Below are 19,095 nucleotides of genomic sequence, written 5' to 3'. Positions count from 1 at the left end.
GAGGACAGTCTCAGAGACCTCTGTGAGAACATTAAATGCAACAACATTCGAATTATAGGGGTCCCAGAAGAAGAAGAGATAAAGAAAGGGACTGAGAAAATATTTGAAGAGATTATAGTTGAAAACTTCCCTAATATGGGAAAGGAAATAGTTAATCAAGTCCAGGAAGCATAGAGAGTCCCATACAGGGTAAATCCAAGGAGAAACACGGCAAGACACATATTAATCAAACTATCAAAAATTAAATACAAAGAAAACATATTAAAAGCAGCAAGGGAAAAACAACAAATAACACACAAGGGAATCCCGATAAGGTTAACAGCTGATCTTTCAACAGAAACTCTGCAAGCCAGAAGGGGGTGGCAGGACATATTTAAAGCGATGAAGGAGAAAAAACCTACAACCAAGATTACTCTACCCAGCAAGGATCTCATTCAGATTTGATGGAGAAATTAAAACGTTTACAGACAACCAAAAGCTGAGAGAGTTCAGCACCACCAAACCAGCTTTACAACAACTGGTAAAGGAACTTCTCTAGGCAAGAAACACAAAAGAAGGAAAAGAACTACAATAACAAACCCAAAACAATTAAGAAAATGGGAATAGGAACATACATATTGATAATTACCTTAAATGTAAATGGATTAAATGCTCCCACCAAAAGACACAGACTGGCTCAATGAATACAAAAAGAAGACCCATATACATGCTGTCTACAAGAGACCCACTTCAGACCTTGGGACACATACAGATTGAAAGTGAGGGGATGGAAAAAGATATTCCATGCAAATGGAAATCAAAAGAAAGCTGGAATAGCAAGAGACAAAAAGGACACTACATAATGATCAAGGGATCAATCCAAGAAGAAGATATAACAATAGTAAATATTTATGCACGCAACATAGGAGCACCTAAATACATAAGGCAAATACTAACAACCATAAAAGGGGAAATCGACAGTAGCACAATCATAGTAGGGGACTTTAACACCCCACTTTCACCAATGGACAGATCATCCAAAATGAAAATAAATAAGGAAACACAAGCTTTAAATGTTACATTAAGTAAGATGGACTTAATTGACATTTATAGGACATTCTATCCAAAAACAACAGAATACACATTTTTCTCAAGTGTTCATGGAACATTCTCCAGGATAGATCTTATCTTGGGTCACAAATCGGGCCTTGGTAAATTTAAGAAAATTGAAATCGTATCAAGTATCTTTTCTGACCACAATGCCATGAGACTAGATATCAATTACAGGAAAAGATCTGTAAAAAATACAAACACATGGAGGCTAAACAATACACTACTTAATTACGAAGTGATCACTGAAGAAATCAAAGAGGAAATCAAAAAATACCGAGAAACGATGACAATGGAGACACGACAACCCAAAACCTATGGGATGCAGCAAAAACAGTTCTAAGAGGGAAAATTATAGCAATACAATCCTACTTTAAGAAACAGGAAACATCTCAAATAAACAACCTAACCTTGCACCTAAAGCAATCAGAGAAAGAAGAACAAAAAAAAGCCTAAGTTAGCAGAAGGAAATAAATCATAAAGATCAGATCAGAAATAAATGAAAAAGAAATGAAGGAAACAATAGCAAAGATCAATAAAACTAAAAGCTGGTTCTTTGAGAAGATAAAATTGATAAACCATTAGCCAGACTCATCAAGAAAAAAGGGAGAAGACTCAAATCAATAGAATTAGAAATGAAAAAGGAGAAGTAACAACTGACACTGCAGAAATACGAAGGATCATGAGAGATTACTACAAGCAACTCTATGCCAATAAAATGGACAACCTGGAAGAAATGGACAAATTCTTAGAAATGCACCACCTGCCGAGACTGAACCAGGAAGAAATAGAAAATATGAACAGACCAATCACAAGCACTGAAATTGAAACTGTGATTAAAAATCTTCCAACAAACAAAAGCCCAGGACCAGATGGTTTCACAGGTGAATTCTATCAAACATTTAGAGAAGAGCTAACACCTATCCTTCTCAAACTCTTCCAAAATATAGCAGAGGGAGGAACACTTCCAAACTCATTCTACGAGGTCACCATCACCCTGATACCAAAACCAGACAAAGATGTCACAAAGAAAGAAAACTACAGGCCAATATCACTGATGAACATAGATGCAAAAATCCTCAACAAAATACTAGCAAACAGAATCCAACAGCACATTACAAGGATCATACACCATGATCAAGTGGGGTTTATCCCAGGAATGCAAGGATTCTTCGATATACGCAAATCAATCAGTGTGATACACTATATTAACAAATTGAAGGAGAAAAACCATATGATCATCTCAATAGATGCAGAGAAAGCTTTTGACAAAATTCAACACCCACTTATGATAAAAACCCTGCAGAAAGTAGGCATAGAGGGAACTTTCCTCAACATAATAAAGGCCATATATGACAAACCCAAAGCCAACATCATACTCAATGGTGAAAAACTGAAACCATTTCCACTAAGATCAGGAACGAGACAAGGTTGCTCTCTCTCACCACTATTAAACATAGTTTTGGAAGTTTTAGCCACAGCAATCAGAGAAGAAAAAGAAATAAAAGGAATCGAAATCAGAAAAGAAGTAAAGCTGTCACTGTTTGCAGATGACATGATACTATACATAGAGAATCCTAAAGATGCTACCAGAAAACTACTAGAGCTAATCAATGAATTTGGTAAAGTAGCAGGATACAAAATTAATGCACAGCAATCTCTGGCATTCCTATACACTAATGATGAAAAATCTGAAAATGAAATTAAGCGAACACTCCCATTTACCACTGCAACAAAAAGAATAAAATATCTAGGAATAAACCTACCTAAGGAGACAAAAGACCTGTATGCAGAAAATTATAAGACACTGATGAAAGAAATTAAAGATGATACAAATAGATGGAGAGATATACCATGTTCTTGGATTGGAAGAATCAAGATTGTGAAAATGACTCTACTATCCAAAGCAATCTACAGATTCAATGCAATCCCTATCAAACTACTACTGGCATATTTCACAGAACTAGAACAAAAAATTTCACAATTTGTATGGAAACACAAAATATCCCAAACAGCCAAAGCAATCTTGAGAACGAAAAATGGAGCTGGAGGAATCAGGCTCCCTGACTTCAGACTATACTACAAAGCTACAGTAATCAAGACAGTATGGTACTGGCACAAAAACAGAAATATAGATCAATGGAACAGGCTAGAAAGCCCAGAGATAATCTCATGCACATATGGTCACCTTATCTTTGATAAAGGAGGAAAGAATATACAATGGAGAAAAAACAGCCTCTTCAATAAGTGGAGGAAAACATAGGCAGAACCCTCTATGACATAAATCACAGCAAGATTTTTGACCCACCTGCCAGAGAAAGGGAAATAAAAACAAAAATAAACAAATAGGACCTAATGAAACGTAAAAGCTTTTGCACAGCAAAGGAAACCATAAACAAGACCAAAAGACAACCCTCAGAATGGGAGAAAATATTTGCAAATGAAGCAACTGACAAAGGATTAATCTCCAAGATTTACAAGCAGCTCATGCAGCTCAATAACAAAAAAACAAACAACCTAATCCAAAAATGGGCAGAAGACCTGAATAGACATTTCTCCAAAGAAGATATACAGATTGCCAACAAACACATGAAAGAATGCTCAACATCATTAATCATTAGAGAAATGCAAATCAAAACTACAATGAGGTATCATCTCACACCAGTCAGAATGGCCATCATCAAAAAATCTTGAAACAATAAATGCTGGAGAGGGTGTGGAGAAAAGGGAACCCTCTTGTACTGTTGGTGGGAATGTAAATTGATACAGCCACTATAGAGAACAGTATGGAGGTTCCTTAAAAAAACTACAAATAGAACTACCATACAACCCAGCAATCCCACTACTGGGCATATACCCTGAGAAAACCATAATTCAAAAAGAGTCATGTACCAAAATGTTCATTGCAGCTCTATTTACAATAGCCCGGACATGGAAGCAACCTAAGTGTCCATCATTGGATGAATGGATAAAGAAGATGTGGCACATATATAAAATGGAATGTTACTCAGCCATAAAAAGAAACAAAATTGAGATATTTGTAGTGAGGTGGATGGACCTAGAGTCTGTCATACAGAGTGAAGTAAGTCAGAAAGAGAAAAACAAATACTGTATGCCAACACATATATATGGAATCTAAGAAGAAAAAAAAAGATCATGAAGAATCTATGGGTAAGATGGGAATAAAGACACAGACTTACTAGAGAATGGACTTGAGGATATGCGGAGGGGGAAGGATAAGCTGGGACAAAGTGAGAGAGTGGCATGGACATATATACACTACCTAACGTAAAACAGATAGGTAGTGGGAAGCAGCCGCATAGCACAGGGAGATCAGCTCGGTGGTTTTTGACCACCTAGCGGGGTGGGATAGGGAGGGTGAGAGAGAGGGAGACACAAGAGGGAAGAGATTTGGGAACATACGTAAATGTATAACTGATTCACTTTGTTATAAAGCAGAAACTAACACACCATTGTAAAGTAATTATACTCCAATAAAGATGTTTAAAAAAAAAAAAAAAGCACTAGGATGCTATTACCGGGTTGGGCGGGCCCGGTCGGGGAGAGGTTTTTGGGTGAGCCTTGGGTCCCCCGCCCGCTGAGGAGATGGATGAGGATGGGCTTCCTCTCACGGGGTCAGACATAGACCTGACTAAGTGGCCAACTATTCAACAGAAAAGAACGGTGGCATTTCTAAACCAATTATTGGTGTACACTGTACAGTTCCTCAACCCCTTTTCTACAGTTTGTGAGGAGAAACTGCAGACCTTTCTCTTCGTATCCAGCAAATTGAAACAACTCTCAATATTTTAGATGCAAAGTTGTCATCTATCCCTGGGCTAGATGATGTCATATTTGAAGTGTCGCCTATAAGTGTCACTAGGATCACAAATGAAACACATTCTGAAAGCACTTCAGAGCAATCACAGAACAGTTTACAAGACTCTGGACCACGGGAAAGTGAAGTAACACCAGAAAAATATCTTAACTGTAGCCAATGACATAAGATACACCAGATATCTCAAAATGGTTCAAGTGGGTGTTCCAGTGATGGCAATAAGAAACAAAATGATATCGGAAGGACTAGACCCAGATCTTCCTGAGAGGCCAGATGCCCCAGTGCCTGATGTAGAAGGTGAAAAAAATACAGAAGAAAGTTCAGACAGCGAATCTTCTTTTAGTGACTAAGCTTAATTTTTATAACAATTACATATACATGTGTTGGTACACATTTACATTCTATAAGAAAGAGAGCCTGAACTTTAACTCTTAGTCATAAAAGCATCAAATAGCTACATATCCACCACCAAGCTTCCTCTGTGAAAAAATAAATAAATAAAGCATTTATAATTAAAAACAATAAAAAGACTGACTTGTGATATAATCACTGATTGGAATCTTTAGGTTACACATTTCACCTATGGGATTGGACCAAACACAATCTAGATTTTTTATGCCTCTTTAGATACTACATTAAATTCAAGAAGCAGCCACTCACCTGTGTCAGTCCTGCCTCACCAGTCCTTTCCAGGCTTGCTTTCTTCTTCCTTCCCACTTAAGTCTCATGATGCATCATGACTGAGCGGGACATCCCAAACCAAGCAGTTTTTTCCTATTTGCAATAATACTGTGGACTCTCATCAGTTAAAAACAAAAACAAAAACACGCTTGGTCAAGTGTGCTCGTATATAACAGAACCACAAGGCTTCATTCCGTGTTATTACTTTTCACACCATGGGCCAAAGTGAGGATGGAAGATCTTGCCCTGCAATGAGGGCACTGGGAAGAAACTTCATTCAGAGGCATGAGAATCAGTAAGGAAGCTAATCTCCAATGGGCTGAGCCATGTCTGTATCTACAGTTTTCCTGCAGCCCTCTGGGTGCTGTATGAGCTGCTGGGTTTCAGATTACTCCGTGCTGGTATTTGGAAAACACTTCCTCTATATCCACTTGTTTAACAAAGTTAGTAGCAAATATCAGTTCTTTCCTCTGGGAGGGCTTAGGTGGCCTAACTTCCCCATGTACCACGTCAAGTACGGTGAAAATAGTAGGTTACACTATTTGTGTAACTCAGTAGTAAGGGCTGAGGCAGGATTTGTTGTGTGCTTTCAAAAGAATAACTCTTTTCCTTGTGTAAACTCTTTCCCACAACTATATTTGCAGTAGGGAACTGCAGGAACGTGCAATTTTTCTGTTTTAAACCATCTCCTATTTGTGGCTTACCTGGAGGAGGGCTGGAGGGGAGGGTGGTAGAGTGGAAAGAGGAGTGGTCATATCCATTAGGAGTCCTGGGTTGGAATTCTGACTTTACTACCCTACTGGCTATGTGACCTCGGACATGGGACTTAACCTTCCCAGACCAAGGTTTCTGCATGATTTAAATGAACATGCTACCTTGAAGTATTTACATGTTTTAAATCATTTATTCCTTATAACACAGCAAATGTACCATCCATCACCACCTGTGTCTCCTCTCCTTTTGTAGCTCACTGTCCCCTACTTGTTATCAAATGCTTCCCATCCTCTTATCCTACAGCCCGAACTCCCTTGTAACATGTTGCATACAATTAAGAGGCTAAAAAGAAGAAACAATACTTACAATACATTTGAAAATACATCTAGCAATTGGGAATGCTATAGTAGGTAGACCAAATTACGTTCTGATTGTTTCTCTGCCATATTAAAAAAAAAAAAAAAAAGATTTCCGTAGTTACCTATGTGCACACATCTGAATAATGAACATATTTATATTATATTTATACTGTAAAATTTTATTAATCATGTTCATGTGTATGTGTATGTGTATATACTTGTACAATACATATAAACACAGTTAGCAAAGTTATACAGTTTAAAAATTTTAAACATTTGAAATTTCGTGAATTAAATTGCAGGTACCATAATAGCAAAATGTTTTCATCTCAATATAAATATAAATTGATAAAAATGAGATGAAAATTGTCTTGCTCTAGAAAAGCTATCTTTAATTTACTAAAGATATTTAAGTATATACCATCAACAATTTTGAACTTTTCTATGAACTTTACATATTATATTAAACATAGAACTATTCATAATTATATAATTAGCATAATAAACAAATATATTTTAGATTTACTCCATATTTCTTGTAAGTTTTATTTAAAATAGCATTTTTTCTGACCATATATGTTCATTTTAGAAAAAAATATAGAAAATATCCAAAGATATGAAAATTTTTAAAAACCTGACATTTTACAAGCTAGAAATAACCAGTGTTACTATATTTTAATCTCTCAGTCTGTCCCTATTTATTTTCTGTACGAGTTATTTTCATACCATGTGAAGTCTTAAATTCTGCTTTCTCTTGGCATCACATGAGACTTTTCTCAGGCCATTAAATATTCCTTAGAAAAATAGTTTTACTGGAAGCATTCTACTTTATCACATAGATAAATATAGATATATTATGATTTATTAATAAATTTATAAATACTGTTTACTGAATTCTTTTCAATGTTTACATTGGCAAGAAGCTTTTATCAAGATATCTATACATGCATCTATTGAAATATCTTAGTATTGTTCATAGAGTGGCTTCATTATCTAGATAACTTAAGCTTATTTTAAATATTTTAAAGCTTTCTTTACCGGTTCACTTTTCATGGAATACCTTATAAATACCTTTCATACCTTTTCATACTGTCATCTTCTTTAACAAAGAGTTTTGGCCACAGTTGAACATTCTTTGGGCCAAAGTCGTATTTCTAAATGTCATTGGTGTGGTTGATGGAAATTGAATGATGCTCTAAGGTTTGTAGAGTGAGGCGGCTGCCAGTCTCTGCTGCAGAAGTCCTCAGGCTAATCATGATGGTGAGGAAGGGGAGGATTGGTACTATTTTCTTATCTTTTATCTCTGCTATCAAGTGAGACTTCTTTCTTCTACCAGTATATCCAAACTACTTGGGCTCACGGGCCCAGCCGCTCCGCGGCATGTGGGATCCTCCCGGACCGGGGCACGAACCCATGTCCCCTGCATCGGCAGGTGGACTCTCAACCACTGCGCCAGCAGGGAAGCCCTCAAAGTACTTTTAAACTAACATTTGAATTACTGTCAGTTCTGCTATAAAACTTTTTTTGAAGATGTAAATATTTTTTCTAATGTGATTGATATATTAGGAAAAGATTTCAGGATAATGCAAATTTTGTGTTTGCTTATGTGTGATTTTGCCAATGAGAAACATTAGGTGAACACAGAAAACTATACCCAAATGAATTTAGCTGTGTAAAAATACACAGAACACGCACGCACGCACACACACACACACACACACACCACGCAAACATCCACCAGTGATCTCCATTTGCCTCTGTGTTAAGAGCCACACCATCCAGTTAGTAGCACAACCTTCTGCCAGATTTCAGATCACTCCTTCTACCCCTTTAAAATAACCACAAGCTGTAAGTAGTCAGGGCTCACTTTCACAAGAAAATGTCAGGTCCTCTTCAAGATAAGTATTTTATTTGTGTATTTCTTAACCAATGAACAGTGTATATGTCTCTGAATGGCTGGTTCCTTTTCAGCTTTTGTAACCCAGCAGGACCCTATGGGGCTTTCCCAGAATAGACCCCCTCTTCCCATGTCTTCTACTTGCCTTTGTGTGTAGAAAAACTTTAGTCAAAGAATAAGTTTAATTTCTCACGTCAGAGACGTGAGAAAATGCAGAAAGAAAGGGAAACTGTGAAGCAAGACAAAATAGTAACAGTTCAGCCATTAAACAAAGTCAAGGACTTTTAGTGCCTTCTCAAGGGCTATAGCTATTCCGAGCCACGTCCTTTGAGCTGTTTCGCAGATAATGAAACCTCCACCAGGTGGAAGAATTTAACTGTATGCTGCCCACAAGCACGTAGACCCCAGACCCATCAACCAGGAAGTTGATGATGTTGACTCCCGATTACCTCACCACCAACCAATCAGAAGAATGTCCACGAGCTGATCACATACCCCACAACCACCCTCCCTCACCCTGTTTTTAAAAACATTTACCTGAAAGCCTTCAGGGAGTTCAGGCCTTTTAGGCACTAGCTGCCTGGACTCCTTGCTTAGAGCCCTGCAATAAACACTGCACCTTCCTTCACAAGCTGGTGTCAGTAGATTAGCTTTACTGCACGCGGGCAAGTGGACCCAAGTTTGGTTCGGTAACATTTTCAGAGCTCAGAGAAGCCAGGGACCAACTCTCCCCTGTCCCATCCCCAGTTACTCTGCTCCCTATTATGTCTTTTTTTTTTTTAACCTGTAAATATCCTAAAATATTTATTTAAGTAGGATACCATTGTATATGTTATCTTAAATTTTATTATTTGCCCCTATTAGAATATATGCCCATGAAGGCAGATATCAGCCTTGTTCACCGTTGTATTATCATCACCTAAAATGTTTGTACCACATATGGATTAATAATTATTTGTATTTTATAAACCAAAGATCCCTTCTCATGTATTTAACATGGAAACTATAACAGTTATTTCTTTATATATGTCCATCTGGAATTAATTTGGGATTCCCCCATTCTGAAAGTGTGAGCCTAACATGCATTTTCAAAATACTCTTAACCCCTAAGAAATAGGAAAACAAATTACATCATGATTCAGAAACCAAACTTAGGCCTTTGTTTTTCATGCTACTTGCTAGCCAGTTTTATTTTTTTTTCTAAACTGCAATTATTTCACTTAAATTCATATCTAAGAATAGCTCCCTGAATACAGCAGCTTGAGTGGCAACAGAGAGGAAGGGCAAGGACATGCTGATTCTTGACAAACGACCAACTGAACATGTAATTAGAGGTGCTAGCTAGGTAAGGGGAGTCGGACCAAGAGGCCACCTCAGAGGTCTTTGCTAAATGAAGTGGACTTGCTCACCACACTAAATTGAAAATCACACTAAACTGAAAAGGGCTGAGTTTCAGCAAACATTTATCTAGTGCCTCCTAATGGTGATGTCCAGTGCTGTCAGCTGGAGGCTGAAGGAGTGAAATGAAAAACAGAAGAGCATAGAATTCGGTGAGAAAGGTGTAAAAGGACATACGTAAACGTAATGCCACATTTTATTTATTTTTTAACATCTTTATTGGAGTATAATTGCTTTACAATGCTGTGTTAGTTTCTGCTTTATAACAAAGTGAATCAGCTATACATATACATATGTCCCCATATCTCTTCCCTCTTGCGTCTCCCTCCCTCCCACCCTCCCTATCCCACGCCTCTGGGTGGTCACAAAGCACCGAGCTGATCTCCCTGTGCTATGCGGCTGCTTCCCACTAGCTATCTATTTTACATTTAATGCCCCATTTTAAATATGCGTTGTTTAGGGGGATACGTGAAAGAATGGCACCAAGAAAGGAACGCCGACTATTTAATAAGTGCCTTTGGGTTGAAGGAGATTTGTTGGGCTTGACGTGGGCAGACCTTGAGAGAGGTGCTGTGCCAGTCACCCGTCTGTGTTCTCAAGTCCACTTCCCACTCCTCTCCCACTCCTCCTTGTTCTACTTAGTAATTCAGAAAACTACATTTCCCAGGCTCCACTGCCCACTGGCTTGGGCTGGGAAACATTGGCTGGAGATGGGAGGCCTGGAGCAAGCTCCCCTTCCCCCTCTTCTCTGCTTGGGCAGCACTGCTGGCAATGGCCATGTCTCCTCTGTGGCTCCAGCTTCTGCCAGAAACATCCTCCCTGTCTTCAGCTTCCATCTGGTGGTCCTGAGTCCTGGGCTCTAGGGATCCCTTTGTCCTTCCAGCCCAGGGAAGATAGAGCCTTCCTCTTGATGCTCATCTTGGAGTCACTTCACCTTCCCCTATTTGGCATCTTCGCTCTTCAGTTACTCAAGCAACAAATTGCCTGAATTAAATCCCCTCTGTCTGAAATCCCTAGGAATGACTTTTGTTTGACTGCCTGTACTGTCAGTGACCCAGGAGATAAGCTGCTCTTGATGGAGAAAAGCAATATAGGCTCTGGCCTGGAAAATAATGATGCGTTGGAAGGAAGACTTAGTCTGTGGGAAAGGAAAGGTGAAAGGCCACCTAAAAAACAACAGAAATTCCAATTGCGTGCTGAGACCGTCCTAATGAGGCAATGCCATTCCAAGCCTGGCAGGTCTTTGAAAAGGTTAAGGAGGGTTTTGTGCCTGCACGAACGTTTCAGCCAAATACAAGGACAAAATGTTGACCAAGAAAAGATACCACAAGGCCAAAAGGATTTGGATCCAGTCCACCTCTTTATTTTCCACCAAGTTTAAATCAGCTATTTGGGACTCTTGGGAATGACTCACCCACTCAGAATACCAGAGCTGGAAGGTGTCCTTTTCCTTATAATTGTATGCATGAGGACACTAAAGCTTTGCTCAAGGTCACACAGCTGGTAGAGCTGGAAGGAGAACTCCAGTGTCCTGATTCCAGTATCAAAGCCATTATCACTCTAGCACTTGAGCTCTTTCCACTCCCCAAGTTTCAGTTCATTACATGCAGGTTTGGTCCTTCAGTAACTACAAGCTTCTGAACAAATTTGAATGTGTTTGTTCCATATCAATAATTTCTCATTTTGAATGAACAATAGTGAGAATGTTACTCATTCCAATGTAAACAGCTTGGAGTGATTTTTTTAAATATTATAGAATAAAGTAACAGTAAAGCAACAGATATTATACAGTCACCTGAAATGCAGGTTAGAATTTAGGTAGTAGAATATATATCCTACGTTGATAACAAAAAACCCAAAACTCCCCAAAAACCAAACCCCTCAAACCTGTAGCGTTTACTAAATTCTCATGCAATTAGTCTTTATGAAACCCTATAGATGCATCGCTTCTATATCTGGACTGAACACCGAAGTTTGGAATAAAATAAACACCTTGAGGCATAGACTTCAGAGACATTATCTGTTTAATAAATATGACTGTAAAAGCAATAAACAAGAGCAATTATACATTACACTACATAGTATTTAACAAAAAATACATCAAAAAAGTCATTTTAAAATTAGAAGTAGTTCAATACTATAAGAAAACTTTCTTTTTTTTTTTTTTTTTTTAAATTGGCTTCCTATAAAAATAAGTTGGCAAATGGGGGAATTTCAATGCTCAGTTGGAATCCTGGAAAACACAGCTGCCAAGCACCCCATTCCTCTCAAAGTTGCTGTTTGGAACTTCTGAAAAAAAGCAAAGCAAACCTCTGCATTTTGGACAGTGAATCCAATCAAAAATAAGGCAAAGGAGAAAACGTTGGTTGGGTCGTTCAGGGTAGAGCACGCAGTTTGCCTTCTGGGATTTTGGAAAACATTGCAATATCAGATTTGTAGCTTGCCCTGAATCTTACCTTCCCCATCCATCCCTCCCCACCCATTCCTCTGGCCTCAAGCCTACCAAACTCCTCATTGTGTCTGCACCTGCTATTGTTGAGTAGGTAGGCACTTGGGTCCCTCCCACTGGCAGCTCCTCATTACTACCTTCTCTTCGGGATTGAGCTGGCATGGCCTAGTACAGTGGTTCTCAAACTTTAGTGTATTTCACAATCACCCAAAGAGCTTGTAAAAACAGATTGCTGGGCCCCAACCCTGGAGTTTCTAATTCAGTAGGTCTGGGGTCAGTGGGACCCAAAATCTAACAAGTTTCTAACAAGTCCGAGGTGATGCTGATACTGCTGGTCTGGGTGCCACGCTTTGAGAAACGAGCTAGATCATAAGAATAATAAGGTCCCCTCTGAGCAGTACTTGGCCTCACTAGTCTCCTACAGGTGGGAGGGAGCTCTGAGGAGAGGCACATGAGGACCCTGGAGATGCTGAATGTAGAACCAGCCATCTCTGATCACCTTCCAAAACGCCAGGCATCTCATGTCCACCTCTATTTTAGGTTAGGACTTACAAGCCCTTCTTCGCTATGTCTTCTCATGTATTCATTCATTTCTTCTTTCAACAAACAACTTTCTTAATACCTACTCTAGGCAAGGCACTGTGTTAGATTGAGTGTTATTCCCTTTTTCATAGTTTAACAATGAAAATGATTGAACTGCAACTCTGAGGACTCCCTGTACTGTCGTGAATGAGCCTCTTTTGGTTTCCAAACACTCTGTTTTCCAGATAAAATTTGGGAGGCTCCAACTGAAGAGATTCAATGAGGATGTTTCCCATGGGATAGGAAGCCTGGCAGGTTGAGGATCATTTGAGTTCTACAAAGAGACGGCTGCCTTAGGCAGAATCCGTCTCCCAGATTCATACCGAGCATCTCCAGCCATAAAATCTTCTGCTTGATTAACTTCTGACTGAAGTGTTGCCACTCTTCCCCTACTTGAGCTACACAAGGGCAGTGGTTGTCAGGATCTTTAGGGCACCCCCATTGTCCCCAGGGCCCTGCGATACCCTGACGCTGGCCTGGGGACATGGCCAAGTAGGAGGCTACACTCTGAGAGGTCTTTTGAAACCACTTTCTCCTACATTTTAGAGTGGGCTTTATCCAATCCATAATACTCCAAGGGCTCCTGCTTCACATACTTTTGTTTCCCTCTTTCTCTGGACCTTCTTTCATGATGGCCCTGGGAGAACTGGGATTTCTTCATGCTTTGAGCCCACCTGCTTGAGTCTGATAACTCCTCCCCTTTATGCTTATTAAATTTTCCTTTGCTGATACTATGCTCAGAGATCAGAAAGCACACATGTAAGAAGTCTAGGGTCATCTTACAATAATCACAATCCCATCCTAATATAAGACAAGACCTCCGTATAATCTCAAGACTTTTTGACACTCAAACATCAAATCCATTAACCTGCTTCTTCTTCTGCTTAACATTGGTTTCATTTTACAAATATTTTCACTCTACTGTGAGAGGGGAAATACTGGGTAATAGCAAAACCATCACAGGAGGAAATTGCCCTGCCACATAGTAACACGTTCAAAACATTTCTCACAAGAATCTTCTGGAATCTGACTGCAGGAGATTTTTGTTAAGGTGTGACAAAACCACTATTCATCTGTATGTTTTCTTTTCTAAGGTACATGGGCCAGGTTTGAATTGCTTTGCATATCTCAACTCTTTCACACACATTATATGTTTCCAGGGGGGAAAGGCAAGGCTATTTGGAAGAGGCAGGTCTACAGGAGGATACAAAAAAAAAAAATACATGAAGCTAAACCCTGCAGGGCAGGATGCTGCTTGGTCAGTGTGTATGTAGGCTGCATGCATGGGCGTGTGCAAAGTTGACAGAGAGATCATTAGCTTTGGGTGGTGGAGGCAGGGTTGCCAGAGGCGAGGCTAGTATTTAAAGAACATCAGGATGAATGCCCAGAATCTGGCAACATGTTTGGGAAGAAAAGGCAGGAGCAGTTGAAGGATAACTTGGGGACTGGAAGGAAGAGACACAAAGACATTGACAGATCACGACCACACGTGGAGAGCAAACAAATGGGAAGGTAAGAATGCGGGTAACTGGGATTCTGTTTTCTACACAGGGCAGGAGTAGGAAAAGCTACAAGGGGAAGCTGTCATGATGGGAAGGGGGGAACAGGAAACACAGGTCCAGTTTTGACACTCCTGCCCGACTGCCTTCCTTCTTTCCCTATTCTGCCTGCATCCGTGGAACTTGAACTTGCTTCTTTGTCCCTGTGGCCGTACAGAATGGAGAAGGCAACCTGTGGCCCCTGCCGGCCAACAGAGCTCCCGAAGATAACTTAGAAGGGGAAAATGGCAACAAGTAAAGTGGAACAGAGAAACAGCCCAGGGTTTCAAACTCCTGTGCATGTCTTTGTGTCTTGTGAAAAGGGCTGGGGTAGCTAATCTACCCATCAGCCTGTAGAGCTAAAATAGCTGTTAAGTCTAGAGCCAAGAATATTTCCAAAAATACATGCAGATTTCCTTGGCCTATATATGTTAGGAATTTTCTACAAACACAACCAATCAGAAAAAGGAGAGAGGAGAAGAAAGGGGGAGGGGAGTGTTTTTTCCATTAAAATAGAGCACCTGTACACTGCCCCTCCAAGCATGTTCTCAAGGTACTGTCCACATGCACAGGCTTAAAGCTAAAAACCCTTGTTGTCTGTGTCTGAAGAATTAAAAAGTCCCGATGCAGTGAGTGTTTGTTTGTTTGTTTGTTTAGATTTTGATTGTTTTTATTTTATTTGTTTGTTTTTGTTTTTACTGGCGTCCTCCAGTCAAACATTTACATAGGTAGGGATTTCTTTTGTGCTTTGATTCTCAGCAACTATGGAAATACTTCCTGGCAAAATAGGAAACAGAACAACAAAGAAAAAAAACACAAAGTTAGTGGTCATGGAGAAGGATGCACTTGACAAGAGCGAAATTCTTTCCTGATCAGCAGGTCGCCTGTAGCCTTTGGGGGTTTTCCTTAAATGGCAAATTGAGCCCCAGCAGATCCCCGCTTTGGCGTTGAAGGTGGAGTGGCGTGTCTTGCTCTTTGCAATCGGAGAGATGAGTCACCAGGTTGAGTAGAAGGGGAGGAAGGGGAGGGTAAAGCTACTCTCCTAAGAGAAAACGTGTAACACTTACTCATTTAATGACACTGGCAATGGAAAGGTGTCAGAGACGGTGTAACGTGCTGGGAGCTCTTCCTGGCGAAGGAGGGATTGCTACTTTAATAAAGCAAACAGCAGCTGCACTTCATACCCCATGGAAATGGGACTGAAAACCAAATGACCCACAAAAATGCACTTAGAAGCTTTAGAAGTAAATAGGGTAAACGCTTCTCTGGACTTGGAGACAGAAAAGCCTTTTTCTTTTTAACCCAAAGCAATTACGCATTTCTCACCGTCTCCCCAAATAAGAGGAAGCACACTGTGAAAACTGGACACCAGATGCGGGGCTATTGTTATTATTACCTCTGATATGAGCCTGGCAGCACATTTAAATTTCGCCTTAATACAGCCACAGAACGTTCCCATGTTCATTTAAAGAGAGGGCTCTGTCTCCCTTTAAGAACTCATTTTTCCCCCAGGTACCAGATTAACAGTCATAGGACGTTCTAGGTGATTTGGCATTATCACATCAGAGTGAAGCATGAATGCTTATATAATAATTTATCCATCAGAGTCAGCAATGCAGGGTCTAGATGGGAACATTTACAGCTTCAAGTCCTAGGGTCATCAGACAGGAGGAGACAAGGAGAGAAATGGATCACAATGGTGGTCCCATGGGTTTATCTAAGTTCCTGGGAAATGCCCTCCACAATAAACAGCAGAACTTAGCAATGACCCTGAGACTCTCTATACCTAGCTGTTGGCTTCCCATGCTTCCTCCCCAGACAGAGAGTGAGCCCTACTGAATTACGCTGAAATCCAGTTTTAAGACTCCTGGTAGGGCACAGGTGAAAAGGAGGAAGAAATCTGCCCATCTGCTCTGTGACAGTCTAACCCTCCAGCACTCTCTCTCAGGAAACCCCACTCCTGAGATAAGTTCTGCCAACTTCATGGCTCTTGAATTCTCAGGTTCCGTGTTTCCCGGGGGGCAGTTTTTGATTACTGCTAGATTTAAAACAATCCCAGGGTGATCGGTCTGTCTTTCTTCCACGCATGTTCTGGAGCCGTGTGCCCTCCTTAGAGCTGTCTCCAGGTGGGGCTGCCACAGCTCGCTCTGGTCGTTAGACACCCTCAGACCATGCCCAGCCCTCCAGACCAGCAGGTCCAGCCTCTGAGGCCTGCCCTTCTTGTATATTGTTAGAACAAACACTTTGCTCTTTGACCATGAACACTTGAAGCCCAATGTTTCAGCAAGGGTTTTTGAAAAAAAGAGGAATAAACTCATAAGAGAAAAAAAAAAACATAGGAGCAAGAAAGGTTTTTTTTTTTCTCTTTCTAATGGAAAGAAGCAGGGAAAGAGGCATCTTAGCTGTTTCTCTCAGGGGTGTTAGAGCAGAAAAAGTGGTTACGTCAAGCCAGGAAGGGGTTAGAGAGAGAGCCAGCCATTGACTACTCAGGCCGAACAGCTGAGGGCTGCCAGGAATCATTTACCTATGAGCTGGGACTCCACCTTCTCATCTATCAGCTGGCCAGGCCGCCTGAGCTCGGTCTGAGGGATACAGGGCCTGCTTTCAGGGTGACTGACTTGACTGACCATCTCTTGTTCTTTCTCATTCTGCATCTGGGCATAAACATTAATCCCCGGGATCTTCCTAAAACATTAACAGAAACCATCACTGCTGTGCACGGGACACGGACATCGCTGCGACAAATGCTTCTGAACCTGTCATGGGAGAAGGGGGAAGGGGGGAGACACGGACGGAGGGACACGCACCTTTTGAACTTGTAGATGACGAACACCGCCAGCCCCACAAACACCACGGACAGCAGCATCAGCATGGCGGAGCCACTATGGGTTGGAGTGAGGTCCACCAGCGGGGCTAGGGGAGAAAGCAAGGCATGGTCATGGTCACGAGCAGGCAGGTGGGTGGGCGTGACTCTGCGACAGGCTTGCACTGTTCACACGGAGGTACGGTGAGTCCCGGAAAACCACGTGGGACGTACACACAAGACGCATGTCACACGGCTTGACATGCAGATGCATCTGAGCCTGTCCCAGCCCCCAGAAGGCTCCAGCAGGCCTGTTCAAGAAGCGCAGTGGAAAATTTAAAGCACAGACTCTGGAGCCAGACTGCTTGGATTCAAGGCCTGCTCTATCATGTGCTGGCTGTGAGCTCCTGGGCAAATTACTTCACCTTCATGTGGCTGATAGGGTGACATGAGAATAAAAGTGCATATCTCATTAGGCGTTTGTGAGGATCAAATGAATTGATGTATGTAAAGCACTGGCCACAGTGCTAGGCACATAGTAAGACCTTTATATAAATCTTAGCTTTTATTGCTACTGCTATTATTACTTTGAATCAATATTTATAATAATATAAGTATTAAATTTTCCTACACTCTGAATGAAAGCTTTTCCCACTAAGCAATGCAGAAAACCAGAAAAAAACATCAACAGGAATATTTTTATGAATGATCCAACCCCTCTAACGCCTATCCCGGCAACTGCCATATGAGAGAAAGGACTGGTTGCTTACATTTTTTGCACTTGGAAACTGATGGCTAAGTGACTATTGTACAAGGGCAGCTGCTCTGATGCTGGAGGAGGAATGTGCAGTCCAGGGTCGTCTCCATAACTTGCCCAAGTCCTGACAGCTCGCGCCAGGAGGTGGCAGCCTCTCAGAGGCAGTGAGTTCTCCACTTGGGCCAAACAGATGCCTTGGCAGCCATAAAAGATTCTCCCTCCTTAACTCTGCTTGTAGCGTGCAGCTCTGGGGAACAGGTCTCTCTGCCTCCAAACCCTGCTCCTCTATCTCAGGGTCAAGCCTCCTCTACTTTAATGACTTTGTTTGCAATTAATTTTTACCCTCTAGAAAAGTGATATTTTGCAAACGTAGCATAGCTCCCGCATAAAAGGCAAAGCCACACGTACCCCTTAGAAGCCTGGATGCGGACCTTTACCTTCCATCAATCTAAGCAAAGCCTGATACCCAGAAATTCAGGTGACCTTTAAGCACCATTTTCCGTGGCTTTTCTCTGTTGAAAGCCAAGAGTGCAACATTCTGGTCACCCAGGTAAAAAATTCAAGAATAGGTGACTGTAATGTTGATGATTTCAGCCAAGACCCGAGACTGCTTCTGCTCTGTCTGGTTGTTGAAGACTTACTTCCCAGCCATGCAGTAACCACTACTGGGAAGCCTATCCCATGTACCAGTTTGGGTGAAAAACACAAGTGAAGCCCTTTTTCTCAGAACACGGGCTTAGTTATTATAGTCGAATCAGCTTTTAGGAAGCACTAAAATGAAGCAACCTCTGTGATTCTCTCTCCTCTGTGAGTCAGGCAGAGCTTAAGCTGTGAGGTATGAGTGTGTGACGAGACAGGAGTGGTTCACTGAATGGAACACCCAAGGCAAATGTGCTTCCAGCTCGAAATCGAAAAATTAAGGTCTCTTTCATTTACTTAGGCAAACACAGTGCAAAGGAGTCCAGAAATGCTTCAGAACTCATACCACTA

At 40.9% G+C, this 19,095-nt stretch overlaps 1 protein-coding gene and 1 pseudogene across 6 annotated transcripts in view; one reads left to right on the top strand and one right to left on the bottom strand.

Annotated features, from left to right (window-relative positions):
- The first annotated feature begins 4,570 nt into the window (after window positions 1–4,570).
- LOC307175390 (WASH complex subunit 3-like) lies at window positions 4,571–5,277 on the top strand (annotated as a pseudogene). The gene has a single exon. The product of its transcript is annotated as a WASH complex subunit 3-like (transcript).
- Window positions 5,278–12,051: 6,774 nt separating this feature from the next.
- SORCS1 (sortilin related VPS10 domain containing receptor 1) overlaps window positions 12,052–19,095 on the bottom strand; it is a 552,802-nt gene continuing 545,758 nt past the window's right edge. For 2 of the 5 annotated variants that reach the window (XM_079901005.1, XM_079901007.1), the window contains 3 exons: window positions 17,353–17,458; window positions 17,070–17,230; window positions 12,052–12,265 (listed from right to left, as the gene is read on the bottom strand). In XM_079901005.1, the coding sequence (XP_079757131.1) occupies window positions 12,198–12,265; window positions 17,070–17,230; window positions 17,353–17,458 (335 nt within the window). In that variant the 3' untranslated portion in view covers window positions 12,052–12,197. The other 3 variants (XM_079901008.1, XM_079901006.1, XM_079901009.1) reach the window with 3 other exon arrangements.

This window comes from Stenella coeruleoalba (assembly GCF_951394435.1).
Source record: "Stenella coeruleoalba genome assembly, chromosome: 16".
NCBI classification, from domain to species: domain Eukaryota; kingdom Metazoa; phylum Chordata; class Mammalia; order Artiodactyla; family Delphinidae; genus Stenella; species Stenella coeruleoalba.
Note: the sequence above shows the minus strand (reverse complement) of the source record. Positions and strands in the feature narration are given on the sequence as shown.